Source organism: Vidua chalybeata, chromosome 13 (assembly GCF_026979565.1).
Source record: "Vidua chalybeata isolate OUT-0048 chromosome 13, bVidCha1 merged haplotype, whole genome shotgun sequence".
In the NCBI taxonomy this organism is placed as follows: Eukaryota; Metazoa; Chordata; class Aves; order Passeriformes; family Viduidae; genus Vidua; species Vidua chalybeata.
The window spans coordinates 14,124,295-14,148,616 of NC_071542.1; the positions used below are offsets into that span (position 1 = coordinate 14,124,295).

Here is a 24,322-nt window from a genome sequence, read left to right on the forward strand (position 1 = left end):
CTGGGTGGGCAGCAGCATTAGCTGATGTGAGCTGGGTAGATATGAATGTACAGCTCCATAGAAAAAGCTCATTAAAGACCCCTTTGAGAAACCAATTCAGGGTAGAAATTACTGTTTGATGAGCAGGAGAGGGGGAAAAGAGGAGGGGAGAGGATGTGAATGAAATCCCCTATAGTTTTGTTGATTCAGGTTTTATATGCAACTCTGGGACTTTAAATAGCAGCTGGGGAGGCTTTGCAATAGGCTTGCTTTGATATGAGCCATGCAGAGACCTGCTCTTTTGTATTTATTCTGGAGCTTGCCTGAAAGACAATTCAAAAGCAATCAGCAGCTGCTGTGACAGCAGCGACCTGTTGCTATGGAATTAGAAGTAATGAGAAATACAAAGGTTTCTTGGTTAGCAGCAACAGAATAAGAGGGGAGCAGGAGATAGAAGTGGTTGTAACAGAAAAAAGCTACAGCCAGAGCCAGGCTGGCATTTAAATGGGAGGTACAGGGGTAGAAATGTAAATGTGATTTGTTTTCCTTTTAAAAAGAGCTCTTTTGCCATCTCAGCAGGTCAGGCTCAGCTTTGTCTGGGAGTGAGCACTTAGGAAAGTCTCATCTGGTGGTGGTGCTGGAGTTGTGTGTTCCCAGGCTCCTGGGAAACAAGCCCACACTCTATAGCCAGCCCTCGCTGTGGGGTGTCAGAAGCTCAGACATCTTCCCCTGGAGTGCCAGGATCCCAGCATGGAGATCCCTGGAGGAGCAGGGGGGCTCGTCCCACACCTCCCTTGTTCTGCAGGGCCCAATCCTACAGCAGAATTTGGGCAGGATAGAGCTTCTTTCCGCCCACCCTCTGGCCCTGGCTGGAGCCTGCCCATGAGCTCTCTCCACCTGAGTTCCCCAGCTCAGTAACAGGGTGCTTCTCACTCCAAAAAACACTTGGGAGGAGTGGGCAGGGACATGATTAGAGGTGGAACCAGGCGGGCAGCTGGCATGATCAGACCTCCTTCCCCAGGGCCTGAACGTGCTGAACGTCCCTGGATGCAAAAAGCTGATACTCCTGTGTCTTTAAATGAAACTCATAGTGCCTTACTGCTTTTAAATATGCATTTTCCCAGCCTGACCCCAGCTGCTCTTGAAATAATACTGCTTTGCAATGAAGGCCTGCAGGGAATTATCATCTGAGCCCACTCCCTTTGTCATGAGAGTCAATTAAAAGCAGAGTAGCTGGTGATTTAATAGCTCTGGTGTCTGAGGGAGCCCCATATCCATCCAGAGGCCGACTCTGGTATTTAAACACATAATTGGAGAAGAGAAGCACTTTTTTCCAGCTATCCAAAGTGCTTTCAAATTCATCCATATCCATACAGAACACAAACTCATGTCCATGGCTTGTTTTCTCCTGCACATTAATCAATGCCCCAGCATTGCACATTCTCCTTGCAGGTTATCCCACGTGAAATAGTTTTCCTGTTTCCCCATGCACACTTTCCCTTGGGGTAAACCAAATAGGTTTTAATCTCTGAAGACAGTACAGGCTCACAAAATGCCATGCATGGAAATGCTGCTCTGTTAGCAGTGTTTGAGTTAAGCTTGCAAGAGCAGGAGAAACCTTTGCCTGCAGCTCCCCACAACCAACTGGGAATTTAAACGGGGCCCAATCCCTCTTGCTCCAGTGCAGAGCAGGATCCCGGTGCCCTCCAGGCACAGGCAGCAGTGCTGGGGGCCCCAAGGTGGGAGCCAGCAGCAGGGACTTCCAGTGGGAACGAATAGCCAAGGCTGAGCTCATTCATTCTTCCTTCCTCACAGTCTCTCTTTTCTTTCCATTTCACCACCTCCTTATCTAACATCCTGGGCTGTTGTGCAGAACCATCACCCTGTTTTGCAGCACTGTGACCTACTTTGCCACAAAGTCCCGACTTCCTCACTGAAATTGCGAGCTCAGAGTCCACCCAATCCATTCAGTGTTTCTCAGCTGCATAACAGATCCAATTAGGTGGAAGAAGCCTGGCTTTCATGCTGTCAGTGCCTGGACATCTCACTTCCCGCTCCCCAGCACATGCTGCACCACTGAGGGCTGCGGATCACAGACAGGGGCCCCTCTGTGTTTGTGTGTTAATTTGGGGGAAGGATTCAAGAAGACTGATCCTGGCTACTCAACCCGTCTTTTCATTCTTTCTGAGGACTGCAGAGCTCAGGAATCAAGTAATTTGAGGGTTTTCAGTTCTGTCTCTCCTGGGAATCTCTCCTTTCCCAGCAGAAGCTGGGGAGCACAGTCCATGACCAGGCTAGGATGGCACAACTTGTGCTTGTGAAGAAGCACTTACAGCCAGAATGTGATTTAATGACTGATAGAAAGACCCGTCTCTCACTCCTGGCATCATACCTATCCCCAGACCTGTGGGTTTGTCCCAAGTAAACATTTTAATTCTGCCCCTTACTGCTGCCATCACTCTTCTTCTCCACCACAGCAAGGCTCCTTATCCCTACAGCCCCAGCAGGCAGCCAGTCCCCAGGATGTTGGCTCCACTCCCTTGTGGGGGATAGCTGGTTGTTAAAAGGGATGAGTAGAAACCAAAGAAGGAGAAAAAAGCCTAAGGGCCTAAGGGCCACCAGGTTTCTACCTTCTTTGCCTGGGTGGGATGGAGGCCATCCCATTGCCCTGAGGCCAGCCCAGCAGCACTGGGGCCCGCTTGGCTCCCTGGCAGGTGCAGGGAGGAGGGCAAACACCCTTCACTCCATTTCTGGGTCATGTCTGGAGGAATTACACACGCACACACAAACAGGAGCTGCTTCCCCAGGGCTGCTTCCCAGCACCCAGCAGAGCTCCCGCTGTCTCCCAGCCCCTCTGCCCACGCTGCCGCCCCGCTGGAATCACGGCTGCTCCCGGCCTTCCCACAGGGTTTTGCTAATGACTCACCGCTCCTGCTCGGCTCTAATTAGGCTCCTGTCTAATTAGGCTCACTGGGAAGATGTGGCTGGTGAGAAGCAGCCCTTTGGTGAAAGGAGAGGGGAAAGAAAGAGCATCTGGAGAGGCTGGAGGGAGAGACACCAGGCTGTGGTGAGAGGTCAGGGGGGATTGGGAATTGTCAGCTGATCTATCCCTTGCACAGCTGCATCTGTGCAAGGGAAAGATCATAAAGAGGCTGGAAACAAGTGCCCTCTGTTCTGACATACAGAGGAGCTCCAGAGTGCAGGGAGAGTGGGGCTGGGGGAGCTCATCCTGAACTGGCATCCTTGGGCATCCCTTGGGAACTCTTGGGCATCCCTTGGGAACCCTTGGGCATCCTTGAAACAGAGGCAGGAGAGCAAAGCCTGGTTTGGGGGAGATTCAAGAGGTATGAAGGCAGCTTTAGGAGAGACACAAGGGACACCCACTGTCTACCCATCCCTGAGAGAGCTGGGGGTGCTCATATCAGTTGTTAGTGTCAAATATTATTTTCTACTTAATTTTTACATGGTTTAACCTCCTAAAAATCAAGACATTTACCATATTTAACATTCTTGTAGCAAATTACCTAGCCCCAGGTGCCTTCAATGGCAAAGGTAAGTCATTACCATTCACCTTGTATCTGATCACAAGGCATCTCACTCACTCACTGCACTAATTAGGGTTTTGCCTTTCCTTCTCTTAATAAACTCTCCATGAATGAGTGGCCTGTCTGCAAGCCCCATCCCAGCTTGCACCTGTGTCCTTCCAGACCTCCAGTTTCCCTCCATGAAGGCAGTGCCAGGACTGAACCCAGCAAGGACAGGGAAGGGGAAATGCAGATAATGCAAATGTTTAAGGTATCACTAAACCATATTTCCAAAGAGCCTCTCCTGTGCCTGTCAATGCTCCTTTTAGAGGCTCATCCCATTTTAAGGATCCTGTATGACCCCTTTTAGGTCAATGTACCAGTGAAAATCCAACCACATCCAACAAAGCCACAGAGATATTTTGCTCTAACTTTGGATGCCAAGGAAAGGCTGGGCAAGAAAGCTGGGATGCTCAGAAACCCATCATTCTTTCTTGGGACCATCTAAATGGATTGATCTCTGTGGTCTGGAGAGAACATCCATTTCATTGTCTTAGCTGTGCTGTAATGGCTCAGAGCATGGAAATTGTGAGCATATGAAATTATGGAAAGCTGGTTAAGGATTGTCAAATTAATATATGGAGGTGTCCTGGAGCAGCAGGGCCCTTTGCTTTCTCCTCTGCCAAAGGCAATTTGTATTGCCTGCCCAGGATTCCCCCTGGCCAATGGAAACAGGGGGGTTTGGAGTGCACTGTGCAGGATCAGAGAAGCTCAGGGTGCCTGATTAGTTCTGCAATCCAGCCTTTCCCTGGCAGGAGATTGATCAGAAGGGATTTGATTTTCTCCATGTGGTTTGTCATCAGTAAACGTGCTGTCCCATCTCCCGTGACCAATGCCTGTTCTATCAGAGCAGCATCTCCCATTCCCAGCAGCTGTTGTTTTACTGCAGCCATGCAAAGGCTGGGGGTGCCCCAAGGGGTGCTTTTGTCAGGCATTCAGGTTGCAGAGCCAAGAGGGGCCACAGGAAAACATGCTTTTTAAAAGCCATACCCAGGAGCCGACAGTTTGGGCGAAGGCTTTTATTCAACTTCAGTAAATAGGTGAGCTGGGACGCCTGGGAACGCAAATAAAACCAGGACTACTGAGCAGCTGTGGAGATAAACGAGCTCTTTCATCTCCTGTCTCACACCCAGGGGTTGCCTGTCTTGGAGCAAGTGCTGCGTGACAGGGCGTAGGTTCAGGTACACTGACGTGACTCAGGCTTTCAGAACAGCACGTGCAACACAGCTGAGAGGAGAGGAAAAATACCAGGCACGGAGCGCACTGCTGCCTAACGGGGGCTGGCGTTCCCTGACTCCTGCTGAGGAACAACATAACACCCCAAGCAGCTGACAGCTCAAAGCTTTGATCAATACCTGATACTTGGGGCTGTCTTGTGCCAGGGCAGGAGCTGGACTCGATGCTCTTTGTAGGTCCCTTCCAACTCAGCTTATTCTGATTCTATGAGTACATTTCTGATTCTCCTCAAGCAATCCTTTCTCCTTCCCAGTTGTACCTCTGAAGACAAGTGGAGTAACAAATGGAAATGAAGCAATTCCTCTGCCTCAAAACCAATACACAGGGGGGAAGGATGCAGGTCTCCTGCTTCTCCTGCCTGGGGAGAGGATGCTGGAGTCCTGTGCAGGACTGGCAGTACAGGGCCAGCAGTGATCACTTCTATGATCCAGCAGAAAATGGTTGTGGGGAAACCCCAGCCATTGAGGTCCTCCATGACTTCTCATCATCATGGCTCTGTACTTCTGGCACCCTCTCCTGCCTGGACTGATGCCTGCAGGCACTGGGAACACCATGTACCTTATCATGGAATCACAGAATAATTAGGGTTGGAACGGACCTTAGAGATCCTTTTTCCACCACCCCTGCCACAGGCAAGGAATTTTCCACTAGACCAGGTTGCTCCAATCCATGTCTGACCTGGCCTTGAATACTTCCAGGGATGAGGCTTCCACAGCTTCTCTGGGCAACCTGTTCCAGTGCCTCACCAGCCTCACAAAGAAGACTTTTCTTCCTTACATCGCCTCCCCAGGAGAGACCTGGATGCTGGGTACAGCATGTCTGATGGGTCTCTCCTTGCAGGAGACGTGGGAACCCCTAAGCCACACAGCATCGTGGACTCTGTCCTGTGATGAGATGCAGCATGTCTGGTTCTCTAAGACAAAAGAACCAAAACCTAGGATTTGTCAAAGACACTGAGCTGTGTTAGGGGCTTACAGGAACCCTGTGCCATCAGGCAGCACATGCAGCCCCCAGACTCCCATTATTGTCATCACGGGGCTGAGGAGGCACAGAGAACAGCTGTGACACTTCCCCTTCTTGTACAAGGATGAAAAGCCCTGTGTGTGGTGGGGAGGAAAACCCAAGGAATACCACATGGCCATCTGTCCTTCAGTAAAATGCAAATCTTTTAAGAGGGGGAAAATAAGTTAAGAGTCCAGTGAGCTCAAACTGGAATGGAGATGATAAACGCAATGCAAACATTGATTACAGGTTGAGGTTAGGGCTCTTCATTCAGCCTTGGTGCAAAAAAAGTCATCGGCAAAAATACCAAAGGTGTGGGAATAAATCAGGCAGAAAACTCAGACTTAAAATCAAATTTATTTAGAGGAAGAATGACTTTACAAGAGGTTGATACTGATAACTAAAAAGGAAGATAAATAAAAGCTTGTTACAAAACCTAATGGTTTCTGGCAGAAAAACTGAAGAATTTTACAGTCAATAACCTGCTCACTTTTTACATAATTACAAATTAACATACAGCAATTAGGTTTTACCCTCTTCTTTAAAAATCTTTTTTCCCCAACTTTTTTTCTTTATGGGTTCAACATGAAAATGCAAAGCTTTTTTTTTTTTTTTTTTTTTTTTTTTTTTTTTTTTTTAATAAGAAACAAACCAAAAGCAGAGGTATATCAGGTTATTATAATACACCTCAATGTTCTGGGAATTACTCAAGTGCATTCCATATTAGTACAAAATAAACACCAAGCTAAACTTTAACCATAGGCGAACTGAACTGGACATAGATTTTTATTTCTTTTTTTTTTTTTTTTTTTTGAGTCAGTGTTTAATATTGATAAAGAAAATAGTAGCATTACTTTAGAGCACGGAAAGGATGGATACCTATAGACAGCTTAAATACATACAAAGCTCATAGCTGTATGCAAAGCAGTGTTATCCTGTTCCCCCCTCCCCCAAGCAATGGAAGCTGAACTATATTTGGGCAAAGCATCAGTGTCAGTGAAATGCACGTGGAAGGAAAGGGCACAGAGCCCTGGAAACGCAGGAGCTGGTGTTACACTTCTCAAGACTGAAGAGCACAAGGTGTAGGAGATTTGGCCAGTTCAGCTCACCTATATTTAAAAATTAGCTGTATCACCAATGAAGAATTGTGGATTGGTGCCCCTTCTGACAAATGAAGCAAGAGTTATGAGCAGCAGGGGAGGTTTTTTTACTTAAAAGAGTGCCCTAAATCATGATAAATTCCCAAACCTGGCCAGCAGGCACAATAATTTCCAGAGTTCTAGTTAACAAGGAATGTTTTGTGGGATTTTAGCAGATACTCTCCTGTGTCCCCTGCCCAGTCCTCCCTTGCTCCATGCCATAGACATCCTAGACAGCTTCCTTGGGATTTGGCACCTGAAGAACCTATTCTGACTAGGTGGCATGTGGAAGGACTGGAATTGGGTGTTTCAGCAATAGCTGTGAGATATCCTAGTGACTCAAGGAAGGTGCAAAGGTGATTGGACTCTCTGGATGCAAATCCACACAAGCTGATGGCCTTACTGTGCTGCCACACCTCCAGAGGGAAGAGTCCACCCTCAGTGGGGACAACAGCTCCTGTCCCGGGGAGGGCACTGGGAGGTAAACACCTCAGTGCACGGAAAGGGCCTCACTTATTTGGATGCATCCCCTCACATCTCCTTCACTCTGAGTTTCTCCAAGAAAAAGGAGATGGAGGGAAAACCACTGGTGGGGCTGCTTCCCTACCTGCTATGAGGAAGGTGATGGTGAAGCTGACACAAGCTCTCCTGGGGGATATACCTGAGCCAACAGAAGCTAGTTCTCTTATCCTGCCACTTAACCTATTTGCAGTGGGACTGTAGTCAGATTCACACCCACTTTGGTCTAAAAATAATACAAACAGCTTGGCCCGTCCTCCCCTCTCAGAGAAAAGCCAAACCAAACCAGGAACACGCCTACTTGAAGCTCTGATTTTGCTGGGATACAGAGGGGGAAGCAATGGCAAAAGTGATTGTCTCCAAATAACCATAATTAAAAGGGGCAAGACCAGTTCCATTTAAAGTGCTTTATGGCATCAAACTGACATCAAATTATGTGTTGAGATGATCACTTCATTTAAAAGAATCTAAGGCCAAGCCCACACAGCCCCATCGAGTCTCCAACCCTTTGCTATAGTTACTTTCTGCTGCTGGGTATTCTGACACCCCCAGCTAATACTGGCCACTTCTATACTTGTCTAAGCCCACACTCTCACTTTCCCTGGACACTGAAACCCCTCCTTTTGGGCAGTGGCAAAGACCAGGCCAAGAAAAGCCCAAGAAAATCAAATCTGATTTCTGCCCTCCAAGAAACACCAGCACAAACAGCTCCAAGAGCCCTCGCAGGATCCTCTTCTCCTCCAAAAACATGGGCTTCAAAGAGATGTTTTTGAACCTACTCTGAGTCCCAGGAACCCCATGCAAAACAGAGTGGTTGGGGTGCTCCAAATGAGATCAAGGGACTGGCTCTGGGAACTAGCAGCAGGCTGGGCTGAAGAAATAACATGCTTTCAACAACTGCAGGATGGATGCCAGGCATGGAACTGGAGCAAATGCAATTTTAAGGCCAGGAAGAGGAAAGGTTTTGGTGCTGTCAAGCTGGGACAATACTCTAGCAGACAACACTAGACAACCTTCAGGGATCAGAGCAGGAATCTGACTCTGGGAACTTATGCCAAGCCTTTCCAAAGAAAACCTGAGATGGGAAAAATAAAAGGCTAAAGAGATAAAAACAAGCCCTTACTTTCCTAAAGGTGAAAGAAGGAGGAAGCAGCATGGGAGGAGAGGCTTCATTCCAAAAAAGTGAATCATACAGTAACAGGCATCCTCCAGGGACAAAGGTCTGGCCACCAGAATTTAAGACAGAAACAGCTTTGGTACACAGGATTTCTGGTCACTGTATTTCTGACTCACACCTGTGGTTTCTGTCAAGGAACCACAGGGACCTTGGGAGATCACTTAGCCAATAGTATTTGCACATCAGGCACTGAATGCTCTTTTTGATTTACACAGGTCAGGAGAGATGGTGAAGCCGGGCAGACTCAATCCTGCTGCCCTGGGTCACTCATCTGCATTTTGGTGCCCTTCTCAGAGCCATGGGACATTGCTGTGTTGTGAATATAGCATGTGCTGGGACTGGGGAAAAGACAGTGGGATAAACTGGAAAGTTCATAGTGGCAAAGGCTGTTCCAGACTGAGGGGAGCTCAGATGTAGCAGTGCCCTGGTCTCTGTTCACACAACGGTACATGAGCCACGCACTGCTTTGGTTTCCAGAAATTTCAGCTTGGCCCATTCGTGTTTGCAGGTGTATGAGCAGCAGGGCAGAAGATACTTTCTGAAGTTGGTGGTTTTCTTATGAAAAAGGTAACACCACACCACCAGCACATGCCTCCTTCAACTCCCCTCGGGTCCTGGAGAGCAACTAGACCCTCTCATCACTGCAAGGCACTCCATGCTTTGCTTTTTCCTTTGCCTCCAAAGGGAATGAGAAAACCTAACCAAAATCTTTAAACATGGAAACTAATTCACAGAAGGAGCCCTGTCTGAAGTCACTGTGTCTTTTTCCAGATTTTTTTTGGCTTGAAGATGCTCTGCCTTGAAGAAAGCTCTCTGCTGAAATTGTGTGACTTTGGGCATGGAATGAGCTGCAAAGCACTACTGCCCAATCCCATGGTTTGTTGGAAACAGGAAGATGAGAACATTTGGTTTACCAATCTTTTGGTAAGAAAACAAAACAAATAAAGAAACAAAAAAAAAAAAAGAGGGGAAAGAGAAAAAAAACCTCAAACTATTCCCCAAACAAAAGCAAAAATAAAAAGAAATTAAAAAATAAAACCAAGTAAACTTTTAAAAAAACTCTTTCAGATAAAATGAAAGATAAATATTTTTGCAAGCCCTGCTTGCAATTAAGAACAAGCACCAAATAATATTAAAAAAAAAAAACAAAATAAAAATAAATCTCAACCCTTTTTCCTTTCTTTTTTTTTTCCTCTTTTTCTTTTGAGTTTTAATAGTATAGAGAGCTTCCAAAGCAAGCAGGGTTCCTGCACCAAGACAGCTCAGCCCAAGCATCCACCTCACCATCAATGCTGCTGATACTCATCAGCACTAACTCTGAAAATTGCTGCGGGTCATCAGCTCATGACAAGTCTGAGAGCAAACTGAAATCAAACAGTAGTACAAGAAGAGAAATTATTTGTTATTTCAAAGAAAAAAAACTGGTAGGAAAGGAAATGTACCTGACAGTTTCAAACTCTTGAGCAAAACCTTGACCTATTTTGAAGCTGGTAACAATTTACAAATCCACCTGGGTAATTCTCCTGACAGGGTTTGGGAGAAAGGTGATTTTTGAGAAAAGTATGTCTTGTTGCATTTCTTCTCCCCCACTGAACACATGTCTGTATTCCACAACTCTACAGACACCTCACAGCTGGCACAGCAAGAGCTGCCCTTGGACCTTCCCATTCTGCACAGACACTCCACCCCAGAGGCCACAGGGACATGCCACTGGCCTCCAGACCTGTCCCACAGGGGGTTTGTCCATCAGAACCTTTTTCTCCCCAGAAATGGTTCCTACGTGGCCGGTATTGCACAGCCATAGGGACAGCAGCCATCTCCTTGGAGCCCATCCCGCTGCTCCACGATGTCTCACTGACCTGCTCGGACACTGCTGCTCTCACTCTGCCTCAGAAACGAGCAGGGCAAGTGAGAAAATCCAGAGAAACAGAAGCCCAACGGTAGCACAAAAAGCAGGCTAAGAAAAACACAACAGAACGAAGATCCCTAAAAGCAGATTTTTAGCCAGTCCCCCACTCAGTCATTAGGCGTGTATGGGGATGTCAAATGCAACTGGAGAGCTCTATTCTGGCAAAAACATAATCTTTACTTTGGGGATGGGAGGGACTGAGCTGGAGCTCAAAGAGATTGTGTAAAAAAAATGTTGCTTACTGTGGCTTCCATTTGAACAGTCTGTTCTGGCTCCCTGGGATTGCCTTACCAGCCTACCAAAATTCTCTTTTCTGTGCCATTTTAAATATATCCAGTAATGTTCTGCTTGACTCTAGAAAAAGTTTGACATTTGATTTCTCTGCCCCACTGAAGTTGTTCATAATGATTTTAAATTTTAATTTTTATCCTCTGAGTTGTTGCTTCTGAATGCTGTTACTGCTTCATGGTGTAATGTACCCTTCTGAAACCAAACATCCCTTATCCCATGAGCACAAAAGGGGTGTGCAGGTCACTGTGTTACAGTCGGAGCAGTAAGGGCAAGATATTTAATATCTACACACTCCCTGAAAGTCCTCAGGTATCATCTATCCCCACGGGTGGACCTTGGCTGCAGGGACTGTAAGCATATCCCAGTGGATACATAGATACATATATGTACATATACAGTATATCTATATATGCCAGTGTGTACGCACCATTTGTAGAGTCCTAATCTTTTGCTAAATGCTTGGTTTTGGTTCTTTTCCCCAGAAAAGGGGAATTTGAAGGCACAGGCTATGTTCTCTCATCCTTTAGCAGTAAGAAGAGACAACATCTATCCCAATTCATTTGACCTCAGGTTTGCACAGGGAGATGGTCCTGTGTGCCATGCAGGCACAGCCTCTGCAGGGAGAATTCACCTAAAACCACAGGAGAGAGGCCCTTATCCACCACTTAGCAGACTTCAGAACTTCTTTTATTTAAAACCTCCAGATGCTTGTCCAGCGCAGGCACCAGCCACGTGCTGTGTCACAGGCAGGGAGATGTCCACGGTGCCAATGCCACGAGTGACCACTGGAATAGTCCATGCTCAGCAGAAGATCTCCTCACCCTCTGGAGGTGCTTCTGATGAGTGAGAATCTGTAGCACCAAAAAACATCATGTGGGAATCACTATGAGAACAGAGGACACAGCAGGCAGAGCAAGGCTCCATGTGCACAGAAACCCCGCTGTCTGCCAAATCCACTGGGCCCCTTAAAAGATGTTCAGTTCCCTGATCAGCTACCATGAAATGACACCTTGTAAGGGTGAGATTTCCTGTGCACAGGCTGGAAAACATCAGCGAGCTAGCATGAATGAAACTGGTCATCCGAGGGCATGTGATCAAATTTCATGTGGGTCAGAGGTTTGAGGTGCAGCTCTGAGTCCTAAGGGGATGCAAAACTACCAGGCAAAAAAAAAAAAAAAAAGGCCCCCTGTATGTTTTTGTTTCAGATCAAGAGACAAAATATACCAGCTTGAGGGGAGAGGCCAACAGAAGGCTTGTGGGTATCACTTCCAAACTGCCACAGAGCTAAAGCAGACATCAATGCCTCAGGAGCTGCAACAGCCAAGAGCATCCCAGCAGCAGCTCCTTCTGAAAGCACTGACACTGAAGCAGAACATTTTCCTCCTTGAAGCAGAGAATTCAGCCCATGGAGGCTGCTCAGGATGGGATGGGAAGGGAAGAAACAATGAGAAGAATGTTGTGTCCCTTTGACAACCCCAGTGGCTCAAAACAGGCAGAAACACCCATGGAAGATCACTTCAAGCTGAGAAGTCCACTCAGCACAGCTGCTCTTCCCCATCCCTGTGTCACCATCCTCATTTAAAGCCAGATTTTGTGGCTTCCACAAGTTTGCTGGCTGAAGGAAAACAACCAGCTTACCAACCCTAAAAAAACACCTGTGAGCTCCCCTGACACTCACCAGACTGTTGGGAGCGATGTCCCCTGCCCTTTTTCTTCTTTTCCTTCTTCTCCTTTGGTTTGGCTAAACTGAAGAGGCGAGTAGGCATCTGGGTCTGTTCCTCAGCTGCCTTGTTAGTCTGGTTTGTTGTGCTAAGCAAATGGAAAGTGCTTTTCTCTTTGTGTGTCCTTGAAAGACTGTTCCTTTTGGGGGAGACAGAAAGTTCTGCATCAAAGTGCCCTTGTTTAGGAAGGGAAGGGTTCTTCTGCATGGAGGATTCGTCAGTGCTGGACTGGGAGGAGACTCTTGCAAGTTTCTCATGTAGATTTGAAACCTAGAAAGGAAAAGTGTTTCATGAAAGAGGCTAGCAGAGAACATGGACAGAAAAGGTGTGTCCCAGACCACTCACAGAGGTTGTTCTTGTGAATATCCAGCCCATTCACCAGGTAAAACATTGTCCCCATCCAGGCAAAGTAAAGAGAGAAAAGCCCTCTCTGTTCAAGATGAAAATATGAGGCACAAAGAGAGTAACACTCCACTATCTTTTGCTCCTACATGTACTCTGCTATGTATCAACAAGCCAAGGGCAAATATTCCCTAAGATCTCAATAGCAAGACTCACCCTGCATCATTTGCACACACAGATGGTGGCAGGAGGCCAAGGAGCAGCGTGCCTCTCTGGGAAGGGAACGCCAGCACACGGCACAGGAGCACCATGTGTCAAAGGAAGCCTTCCCAAGCAAAAGATGAAAGCAAAAGCATTTTTCATATTTTTTTTCCTGTCTCAGGATGTAATTGAGCTTGCACATTCAAAGGGAAGATCAAAACAAGCCCAACAAAGCTTGACTGAACACTCTATTAATAGCTCTGCAATGTCAGTCAGATACCTGCTTTGAGAAGGTGCTTCCTTCTCCTAAATCTCTTAGGCCTTGCAGGCATTTTACCGCTCAGCTTCTCCCACATCATCCATGCCCCTTGTCTACAAGTACTTGGAGCTGGAACAGCTTCACTGGCTGCTTGGAAAACTTCTGGCTTGATCAGGAGCCAGGTGGGAGGGAGCAGGACCTCCTTTGGTGATTAGCTTTTCAGAGCTCACTGCTCAGCTCCACAATTAGGCCGTTCAGGCATTGAAAATCATTCCCATTCCGCAATCCAACATTTATAAACTAACTCTGCTACAGCTCTAAGCAAATTAGAGTCAGAATTAGTGAGTTACAAACAAACAAATGATCAACAGGCTTAAGGATTAAATTCAGCTCATGTTTTGCCAATGGTGCTGGCTCTCCTCAGTCAGACTGCTGCAGAGCTGTAAAGGAATTAAACCTTAGCTTGCTGAAAAATGCCCAAACCAGTATCTGTGTGTGGCTTTTCTTTGTGGCTGTGAGCAGACACCAGAAGCCTCTTCCAGCAGAGCTGGGGACCTTTGCTGACTGAGCCACAACTGGATTGCAGGTGCTTGGTTTTTTCAGGACAAGGGCAATGCCATCTCTGCTGGATATTGAGAATGCTTTTGGAGATGGATGTCAGAATGTGAACAGCCTTGCCCTGCAGTTATCAGCCTCACAAGTGGTTTTTGTGACAGCTGGAGGCTGCAGGTTACCCACAACACTCAGGCTGTTTCTGTGAAGGATGTCCCCTCTGCCTGACCACTCCCCAGAGCTCAGCCCTTGGGTGAAGGTCAACATCAGGCAGTGCCAACCCCCTGGGACTGCCTGGGCATCTTTCCTGGGAGCCTGCCACCTCCTCTGCACCATCCCGCAGCACACAGGCAGGGAAGTGGGCAGAGCTCAGGCTGCCCAGCACTGGCCAGGCACCCCCAATACACCACGAAGCACCAACACTGGCAATGCCTTAGCAGCTCCAGAGGTACAAAAACTGCAGCTCTGCACATCATATGTGAGGGAAAAGCCAGTTTTAAATACCAGTGCCCACATGTCCGGCATAGCTGCGTGCCCTGTGAGGGGCATGCAGCTCACCCAGGAGCTGGCTGGGAGCTCCCTGCAGGGATCAGCTTCCCTAGGAGCCTGGCATCATTTACCTGGTTGTGGTCAGGCTCCTGCCGCATTTGAGCAAATCTCTCCACGTCCTGCTTCAGCTGCACCTTCTCCCTCTCCAGCTGCTTCTGCGCCGTGCGGAGCCTCTCCAGGTCGAGCTGGTAGGCCGCCTTCTTCACCTGCAGCTCCTCCCGCTCGCGCTCCAGCTCCTGCCTCTGCCTCTGCACCTGCTCCTCGCGCTGCGCCAGCTCGGCCTCGTGCTCTGCCAGCTCCTTCTCCCGGACTTCCCACTCCTTCTCCCTCCTCCGCCTCTCCTCCTGGTGCTGTGTCTGCTGCTTCTTCAGGTTGGCCAACTCCTGGCGCTGCTTCTCCAGGCTGCGCTGCTTCTCCTGCTCCAGCAGCGAGGTGGGCCGGAAGAAGCTTCGGCTCAGAGCCCTCTCGCTCAGAGCCAGCTTCTGGTCCTCGATGTAGGTGTCCTGCTGCAGCACCACGCCCTGGGACAGAGGAGACAGAGATCACTGCAGCATCCTCTCCGTGGGGAGAAGCCCGTCCCTGAAAACCTCAGGGTGCTGTACTGAACCCCTTCTGAGCCCAGCCCAGCACCGTGCCTGGTTACCAGAGCATGCTGGCAAAGCAGCTCCCCCAGCAGCTTCCCAAATTCAGGCCAGCACTGGTTCCCTTAGGCAGCAGCTCAATCCCACAGCCTGCAAGCTGGCCGTGGGGTGTCCAGCCATGCAGGGTTGTGACACAAAAAGGGGAGACAAGGGGCAAAGCAGGACTGGCAGCTCGGGCAAGCAGTGTGTGGGAGCAGGATGAAGGGCTAAGCCTACCTGCAAAGCACTGAGCAGCTTATGGAGGCTGGTAATGGTTTGGAGGACCTGCTGCGAGAAAACAGAAGCGTTGCTGTTAGATCTCACTGGGTGCTGGGTACATGGACAGCACCCTATCTTGCTCTGTGTCCTACCAGTGCTGCACAGCCATCCCTCTGCACCCTGCTTTTCCTCACCCTTCCCTTGCAATGACTGCATCATTGCCCAGTACACCAGTAGATCCCTTAAACATCTCCTAGAAGTGCCTGGCATCACCTCCCTCCCTTCCCTAGCTGTCACTGCAGCAGGGGAAGAAACATCTGCAGAGGCACCTCCTGGCACAGAGCTCATGGGAAGTCCTGGGTTGTCTCTGCAAACCATTTCCCACAGCATTAGCTTGCTCAAGAACAAGCTGAGTAATTGAGATGAAGCCCAGAAGTTCACTTTAAAAATTCAGGAAAAAAATTTCAAGGGGTGAAAAAAAAAAAAAAGCAATCTTTAAATAGATGGGGACTATTTTTGCCCTTTTTCCCCAGCTGATCCATACAAGACCCACTGCCACCAGGCAGAAAAGCTGCACTACAGCAGGCACACAAGCGCAGCAGGTGTGTTCTTGAAGGCTTTCTGAAAATACAGAAATGCAAACACCTCATGCATCAATACAGAGCAAGCTATCCCTAAATTTAGCCTAGCTAAAAATTTCTCTGAATCTCTCATATCCTACAATTAATTTCAAGAAGAAAAAAGAGCACTTCAGTAGTTGCAGTAGTGGAGTGATAGCCAGTATTAAGAGAACTGCTTCTCATTTTGTCATTAATGCTAATTAGGAGTTATGAATGCGTATCAAAGGGAGAATAGAAATCTAATTGCCCCAATTCACTGCACCTGCAACATAAAATTAAATTCTCTCTGTCTGCAGATGCACAATAAATACAGCCCTGTGCATCCTGGTAGTAATTAACCCTTGCTGCTTATAATCAGCACATATCATCTTGCTGGCAAGCAGATGACAATCAGTGAATTCTCTGTCTAAACATTCAAGGTTAAACAAATAAATGACACAGTGGGTTCAGCTTAATGTATTTAAAAGTCTAGATGTGCTTCAGCAAATTAAATGTGTTTTCTTCTACATTATCACCTATTGAGACAAATTCTCTAGCCACTTAAATGAAGGGAACAGCTGAGCAACGGAATCAATTCTTACCTCGTTATTCCTTTTCAGCATGAACATTAAATTAGCATTTCCACCCTATGACAAGATCACAAATTTAACATGAGGACAATGAAAAATCATAGCAAATGCCTTCGGAAGCTGAACTAATGACACATCCATTAAACACTCCCCTCCACGTTCCATTTTGGGAGAATTCATGCATGTTTTTAGGCCATTTAGAATCATATAGAATAAAATGTTAATTAGGTATTATTATGTAGTTACATGATGGATCGATCCCCATAAAGAAAAAGTGCAAGGTTGTAGCTGACCTTAGCATTTCAATAACAATGCAAAATGAAACAAATGCTTTGGCTGACCTGCAGACAGATGGCAGCTAACCTGTGCCATTAAGGAGTAAAACTGATTTGCGGCGGTTTTCAAGTGAGTGGTTTTGCGTGCGTATGTCATGTTTAATTTTATTTTTAACTTATTAGGATGTATCTAATTGTCAAGAAATTTTCAGGCATTTTTTTAAGGCTAGAGCTGTCACTCCTGAAATCTGAATTCAGACACACAAATCAAGGCATACCTTCTTTAAAATGCTGTCTGACTCTGTTCTCCGAAGGTCCTGAGCATCATCGCCTTCATCTTTCGCTCCACCTAAAGGAAGAAGCCAGCATTGACATCAGTTATTCAACATTTTAAGGCAGAGGTGAACTTGCTAAAGTCTGAGGAATTTAATACAGGAAACTCACGTGTTCCACAAAAGCGGGCACAGAGCTCTTGACATTTTAACTAAATGAATTTGAGCCCTAAATATACGGAACACGTCAGCACTACCAGAAAAAGTGGATGTGAATTTAGATTAGGGTTGACTTTGGTTTCAGAGAACGTGCTGATAAATTCAGCTATTAGCTGGTGCTCTGTCTAGCCCCTGCACTGCTGTCTACTACCACAGAATACTTGCTGAGAAGACATGAGGCAGCATAAGAGCAGATGGAGGATGATAACAGAATCATATCAGGGTATATTATTGCAGGTATAGTTTCAATGCCTCTCTTGTGCAATTTACATCTGGGTCAGATACTGCTGTGCAACACCCTGTGTAATTCTATGCTAACAATTTATCATTAACCTTAGCTATCAGATACCTGGATCTTCAAAGGGACACTGGGCTTCTCTTTCTAACTTCCCCCTGGGTGGCTCATATCAGTGCTCCTGAGCAGGACTGAACTGACCTGTGGGGACAAGAGGGCTCTGACCCTCCCCCTGTGCTGCCCTTCTGCTCAAAAGGAGTCATGCAGACTTTCCATCCTCTAGCTCTTGCCAAGACTATTGTACTCCTTTGCCAGCTGAGATGCAGCCCATGGGGAAAACCCACACCTGCAGTTCCTTCTGCCACTCTTAAAGACTTTACATACACTTGAATCTGCAGCAGCGTGAAGGGCACCACACCTGGTGTAAAGCCCTCTCCTCCCCCCACCCCCGAGGCTGGCTCTGCTATTAGAGGCTGACCCTCAAGTCCTCCTAACAGACCTGCTCTCCTGCGCCACGTCCTGGGACCTTCCACCTCTCTGCAGGAGGAAACTCCTCCCTTCTGCTTGGCTGGAGGGGAGAATGAAGGGGAGTCAGGTTATAAGCCTTGCCCAAGGTTTCACAGGTTGTGAACAGAACTGGAGAGAATGCCAGGTTTCATACCTCCTGGGCAGAACAGATAAACCCTGCATTTTTTCCCAAAATCTCCCAAGACCCTACAACTACTGAATTAGAATCGGAGGGTATTTCTACAGAAAGCTTAGATTTGGGCAACAGCTGAGGTTGTCGCATTCATCGTTGCAACAGAGAGAGGCATAACCCTCAACAAACCCCTCCAGTGTGAGTATATTTGTCATCATGGTGACAAGGCCTGTGGAGGGCTTTGCAGCTCTCCAGCAGAGCTGGGAGAGCCTCTACATAGTTCTCATGTCTGACTGTCTGGAGCTAACATTGCTCCTTTAATGCTGGAGGTCAGACGAGGTCCAACGATGCCAGTGCTGAGACAGACACTAGCACAGCAAAACTGGTTGTATTGGGAGTGTGAGTAAGACCACAGAGAAAGGAATTTGAGGACAAGGAAGTTTCTGATGACTAGAGCAAAGAAAGAGGGCATTGGGAAGCAGCCAAGTATGCAGCTGAAATAAGTAGTCACGCATTTCTTTGGGTGAGACTTAATTGGAGGAATAATACATGCAGATGTAGGTGGAACATAAATGCATAGAGAGCAGAGACAGGGGAGAAGGTGTTTGATTCAGCAATATCCACATCCATTTGTAAATGCAACAGCATCAGGCTCCTGCTGGGAAGAAAAGTGAAGAACAAAGAACAGACCTGTAGATATTACAATAATAACATGAAGAAACTAATTTATTGAGAAGCCAAATGCTTTCATGTGGCAACATAAGTAAAATAGCAAATATTACTTAGAGAGAGCACAGAGAGGAGTGAAGAGTTCAGATGTTTAACCCTTGTATAGTCACAGGTTCTCAGCTACCATCAATCCACCTGTACATAGGCTTTTTTCCTAATCTGTGATTTTATCTATCAACTATTGCTGGAGAGTTGTGAAACCCAAACCACCAGCTGAAGTCCTTCTGAAGCAAGAGGATACGATGACGTGTGTTATTAACAAATTCTGACGTGCACACAGAACTACTCACCCTTGGAGGCGTTCATCTGATGACTGTCAAATCCTCCAAAAGTTTCTGCCCTTCTAGGGAGTGAGATGGGGCCAACTCCTCCCTCCTGATCCATGGCAGTGCTGCTGACTTGCTGTCCAAGGGCAGTGCCCAGGCTCCTGTTCACCAGGTCTTGCAGCAGTTCAACTGATAAAAAGCAGCAATGTCTTTGTTAAAGGCCACCTCAGGATTCTGAACTATTTTAATCCCTGCCTGAGCTCAGGTCAGAAATTATTTGGTGTACAAAGAATCTAGGTTTCTGTGACAAGGACATGAACAGTACATATTGCCCCTGCAAAAACTCATTCTGTCTGACCACTAACTTCAACTCTTGGAGCTCTGCACAAGCTTACACCTACCTCTCTTCCTTCAGGCAACCTCAATGTTCTCTGACAACAGCATTTAATAATTTTAGCCTCTCCAAAGATCATACTGAAAAGTAGCCTGAGTTTCCACCTACCCTTGCCTTTGTCAACAGAACTGCTTGTCCCTTGCAGGCACCACAAGCACCTGCTGGAACTCAAGCCCCACCCTCACATCTTGCTAAGACTGAAGAACAGCATAAGCCTGGATGGTCCAAATTTCAGCCAAGGATAAATCCCATGCTGCTCCTGACCCCAAAGCAGGTTCAATGCATGGTTTTCTTTGTGCTGACTTTTCCACCCTCTTTCAACACCCCCCCAATATATGCTTCCTTTCCTGATCTGTCCCGGAGACACTACCATGAGGAGCAGTTTCTCCTTGTTATTCTGACAAAGAGAAGATGTCCCCTGCAAAACTAGTGCTTGAGAACTGATGCCTTCACTGAAGGTAACCAATTATAGTTGGCTACTATAATTTACATGTCACATGACTGGCTCACCTTCATTTATGGCCGTTTTCATGATTGCCTCTCCTTTTGGAGCCTCTTCTGTGTTGGCTCTGAAGAGCAGCCTGGAGTCTGGCATCTCCTCCTGCACAGAACTGTCCGCCATGTCCTGGAAGATCTTCGTCTTCTCCTCCAGCAAGAGCAGGATCTGTTTATCCTTCTGCTGAAGTTGTTCTGTGGGGGTGAACCAAAAACAGGGATGAAGACAAAATAAAAGCTTTGGCAAGGAAACCTGAGCGATTTCTGAGATACTGGCCCCATCTAGTGGAGCATGACAATATGTGCTGGGCTTGGCAGCATGACAGTGCCCTGGGCAATCTGGCACAGCAGGCTCGGAAAATAAATAATGCATGGAAGGCAATCTGCAAACCAGGACTGCAGTTATTTGCTGGATGTAGTATTGAAAAAAGTCACAGTTCGACCACAAAACCCAACCCAACTCCTGTACATTTTTCCACAGTGGCTCCCCAGCTCTGCTCCAGGCAGGTTTTACCTTTCAGTCCTCTCACTTTCGCATCAGACAATTTCTTTTCAAACTCAGACTCACAAGGGACTCCTTCATCTTCATCTCTATCCCTGGACAGGAGACATGGCTCAGTTACTACAGGAACACACCCAGTGCACCCCCTGCCTCACAAGAACAGCTGAGTGTCTTACATGGTGTGCATTGTGTCCTGAATGATCTGTATCCAGCCGTTGCGCTCTTCTTTGGAGCTGGCGTGGACTTCCACCATTTCAGGATCCTTTCCACCCATGCTGATCAGGAACAAACCCTTCTCTTCATGAGCCACTTCTCGTACGATCAACTTCTTCAGAGAGATCACAGTGGATTTCTGGTCCTTCAGATGGAAAGAAATAGGTGAGGAGGCTGACCAGAGCTAGCTCCCAGATTCAAACTAGCATTGAAAAGGTCTCAATAAACCATAGTGCTACATCTCTCAGGTTTGTAAACATTTTCTGAACATACTGGCTAATTAAAAAAAACAAAATAATTTCAATGGGGTCAAACAAAAGGGATGGGTTTGCTTTCCTCCAACAGTTATGTAGGAAAAGCAATTTTACCTCACTCCATTTCAAGAAAGAATTAATTTCAAATTGATTTTGTGTTTTTGTAAACTGTACCTTATTTTGCTCTGATCTTATTTCCTAGTGACCACACTCTCCCTGTCATTAATATCATAGCTCCTTACACTTGGTATGGCTTGCTATCCTGCTTCACACACAGTTTCTTCACCATCTCTCTCCAGGATAAAGTCTTGTTTTCAAATCCCACAAAACCTCTGCTGTTCTCAGATGCTCACAGCTGACTGCTACGTGAGAACTCATGTGTGAGGTGATGTTCACTGTGTGCTATGGTCTCTGTGTCATCAGCCTGCTGGGTTACAACGTCCCCAGGCTGCTGTGTCATCTGCACACGAGTCAGCCCCTTTGTGCATTGCACCACATGCTACAGCTGGGGTGATCTGGTTCACTAGCAGGACTTGTATGCAAATCAGCTTCCCCTGTGCAGGGCACTGAGCCTGTGCAGAAGGTTGGTGGAACTGGAATAACAAATTATCAGCTTTCAAAATGCTCAAAGAGTGGAAAGGTCACAAGGTTTAGCCAGTCTAGACCATGCCTGGAAGGTACAGCCCAGCAGACTCCATTAGGCACCAGGTTTTCATTAGCAGGTCAATGTGCCCAGCCCTTTTTGGGGACCTGCCCTCAAACTTAATGTTTTTGCTCCTGCACATTACAAATATATTTCTCTGACATTTATTTTCAAGCTGTTCTGTTGAATTCACTACCCTGGCATTTCACCTCATTGCCCCCTGCAGCAGCTCACAATGTATTTGGACACTTCCTTCTGCTGAGGTTCGTTTTTACAACGTTTGCATTATCCCCTCACCCCCTTCCCAGCTCAGTCACTGCTCCAGTGTGCACAAAATGCAAAGCACAAGTGTTTCCAGTGACAGGCAGGTTTTCAAGGCCAATTATCAGCTGTGCCAAAGCACTGCAGGAAGGGGAGGTGGGGCATGAAGACATGTTTTCCCATCAAAAAGAATGGAGTCTGTTCAGTAAACAAAAATGTTCTGAGCAAGAAAATTAAGTTGTTTAGCAGGCAATTGCTGGCTTTGCTGCACAACACAACATCACAAGTCTCTCACATAGAAATGTAAGGAGGAAAAAGGGTTGAAGTCTTACCAGTGAGGCAAAGACATACTTCTGGTCCTTCTCCTGAAGGAACACGAGCATGTCAGAGAGGAGAACAGCCTGGACTTCTGCAAAAGAAGAAGCACACCAGTGCAGTATAACCACACAACCCACCCCAGAACAGATTCCTTGCAATAACACCAGTGATGGGGAGCAGCAGGGCTGGTTTTGCAAATCCTGAAAGCAAGATCAACCTCCCAGTTGGCAGGAGGAGCAAGGGCAGTTCCTGGGGATGACAGTTCAGGTTAGCTCTGAACCAGCTTTGCATTAAGCAGGACACATAATCACTGGGCATCCTGCAGGATTTGCTCTCACCCATCAGAGCAGGGGTGCTCCTCTCCAGCCACACGCTCACTACCAGTTAAGACATGGGCATAACAGTGAAAGCCAGACATTTATTCAATAGAGGCTCTGTTTTCTCAAACAATCAATATTTCATCCCTCAAGCAAAATATCTGCACAGGAAGTTTTGGATTTTATGGTTCTCTTGATGAGTGGTTTGCAGGGTGTAAATTATCGTGCAATAACAACATTTGTCAGCTGCAGTTTCTTTCCCAGGAAATACTGACTTCAGGAGCCACCAGTAATTCTGCTCTCAGACAAACACAACTCTGAGGGGAGCCTGCATGAGACACAGGACCTGGCTTTCTTTCATGGGAGAAGGAAACACAACCTCAAGCCAACAGAGGATTTTAAATCAGTCTTTTCCCAGAGTACACGTAGAGCTTTCCAAGTCTCCTAATAACATATCATAAAGTTGCACAGCAACTACCAAGTGTAATGCCCCACCCAGACCCCTCAGTACAAAGAGGTTTTGTGTAATGAACTTGGGAAATCTTGTGACAGAAAGGAAGCAAACCAGAAACTTAAATCATCCCATGGGTAAATCCTTCCAGTCTGTTTTGGGAAGACAGAATCCATTCCAGATAAAAGAACCACTAAACTTTAAACAAAGCTACAAAATGAAATCCAGGCTCTGGGACGTTTGCAGAAGGCAGCATTTGACTGCCTTTTTCTCTGTTCCATGCACTTTGCAAGAGTGGAAATGTTAAAACCCATAAACAGAAGTTCTTCCTGTAATTTTCAGTGCTCCATTTCAAATACCACAAAATAACCTGAATATATGAACGATCTACTTTCTCCCTGGGTCTGGAGCCTGCAGGCAGGACCTGCTTTCCCTGGGAGCTTGCACTACGGACACGTTTGTGCATTTCTATGACTAAGAAATGCAAATGGAGCCTGTGCTTATCACGATTTCACAACAGCAGCAGAACTTGCTTCACCCACCATCTAAAGGCAGTAGCAGTCTCTGGTGCCTAGAAATCATCTGTAAACTTCCTGCTTCCAAAACCTCAAAATAAATCATACCCCATACGGAATTCCACGTTATCACCACCTCCCTGCACAGCACGGCATCAGGCTCCCAGGCTGCATTCATGCCCACAGACCATAATTTAATCAGCTATTGCTGCAGGGAGGAAGGGAAGCCCAGCCTTCCTGCCAAGCCTGAGGCACAGCCCTGTCTGCTCTTACTGCTACCGTGGTCCCAGCTGAAAGTTTCCTTGGGAGATTTAGCGTTTAACTCACTGGAGAACGTCAGTGCACAGCACCTTAAAAAAACTACTTCCACCTGATAACAAACAAAAAGCAACTCAAGAAAACACTGACCCAACAAGAGGCAGCTGCAGGGACACCAGAGCCTCTCCTAAACAGCTTGTATCAACAGCTTAAGAGCTTCAAGAGCAACAAATACCTGGGACATCTCCCTGGATCCCAGTGTAACTGGGATGGTACTGCTGCAGACCTGCCATAGCCCTTGGAGAGAAGGAAAGGCCCGGAAAGTTGAGGCTGGGTTCCAGATTAGCACAACTCCTGGAATTGTGGCACAGGGATAGAGATCAGACTCCATGCTCTGGGCAACTGCAGCCCCAGTCGTGTCCTCCTGGCTCAGAGCATCCCACAGCAACTCTGCTCCTGGGCTGACACACTGAGGTGTCACTGCCACCCGAGCCCTCAGCAGGCACACACTCACCAGGAGGAAAAGCAGCTCTCTATCACCCCAGAACCCAAACAAGGAATTGGAAATGCAGTGGGG

General features: G+C 47.0%; 1 protein-coding gene across 2 annotated transcripts in view; it reads right to left on the reverse strand.

Moving 5' to 3' along the window:
* Positions 1-6,139: 6,139 nt before the first annotated feature.
* Positions 6,140-24,322, reverse strand: part of AKAP13 (A-kinase anchoring protein 13) — a 188,671-nt gene continuing 170,488 nt past the window's right edge. For both annotated transcript variants that reach the window (XM_053954396.1, XM_053954395.1), the window contains 12 exons: positions 22,219-22,295; positions 20,692-20,873; positions 20,528-20,610; positions 20,029-20,208; positions 19,149-19,313; positions 17,989-18,057; positions 17,042-17,112; positions 16,501-16,545; positions 15,318-15,368; positions 14,532-14,981; positions 12,515-12,827; positions 6,140-11,687 (listed from right to left, as the gene is read on the reverse strand). In XM_053954396.1, the coding sequence (XP_053810371.1) occupies positions 11,638-11,687; positions 12,515-12,827; positions 14,532-14,981; positions 15,318-15,368; positions 16,501-16,545; positions 17,042-17,112; positions 17,989-18,057; positions 19,149-19,313; positions 20,029-20,208; positions 20,528-20,610; positions 20,692-20,873; positions 22,219-22,295 (1,736 nt within the window). In that variant the 3' untranslated portion in view covers positions 6,140-11,637. The remainder of the gene's footprint in view (positions 11,688-12,514; positions 12,828-14,531; positions 14,982-15,317; positions 15,369-16,500; positions 16,546-17,041; positions 17,113-17,988; positions 18,058-19,148; positions 19,314-20,028; positions 20,209-20,527; positions 20,611-20,691; positions 20,874-22,218; positions 22,296-24,322) is intronic.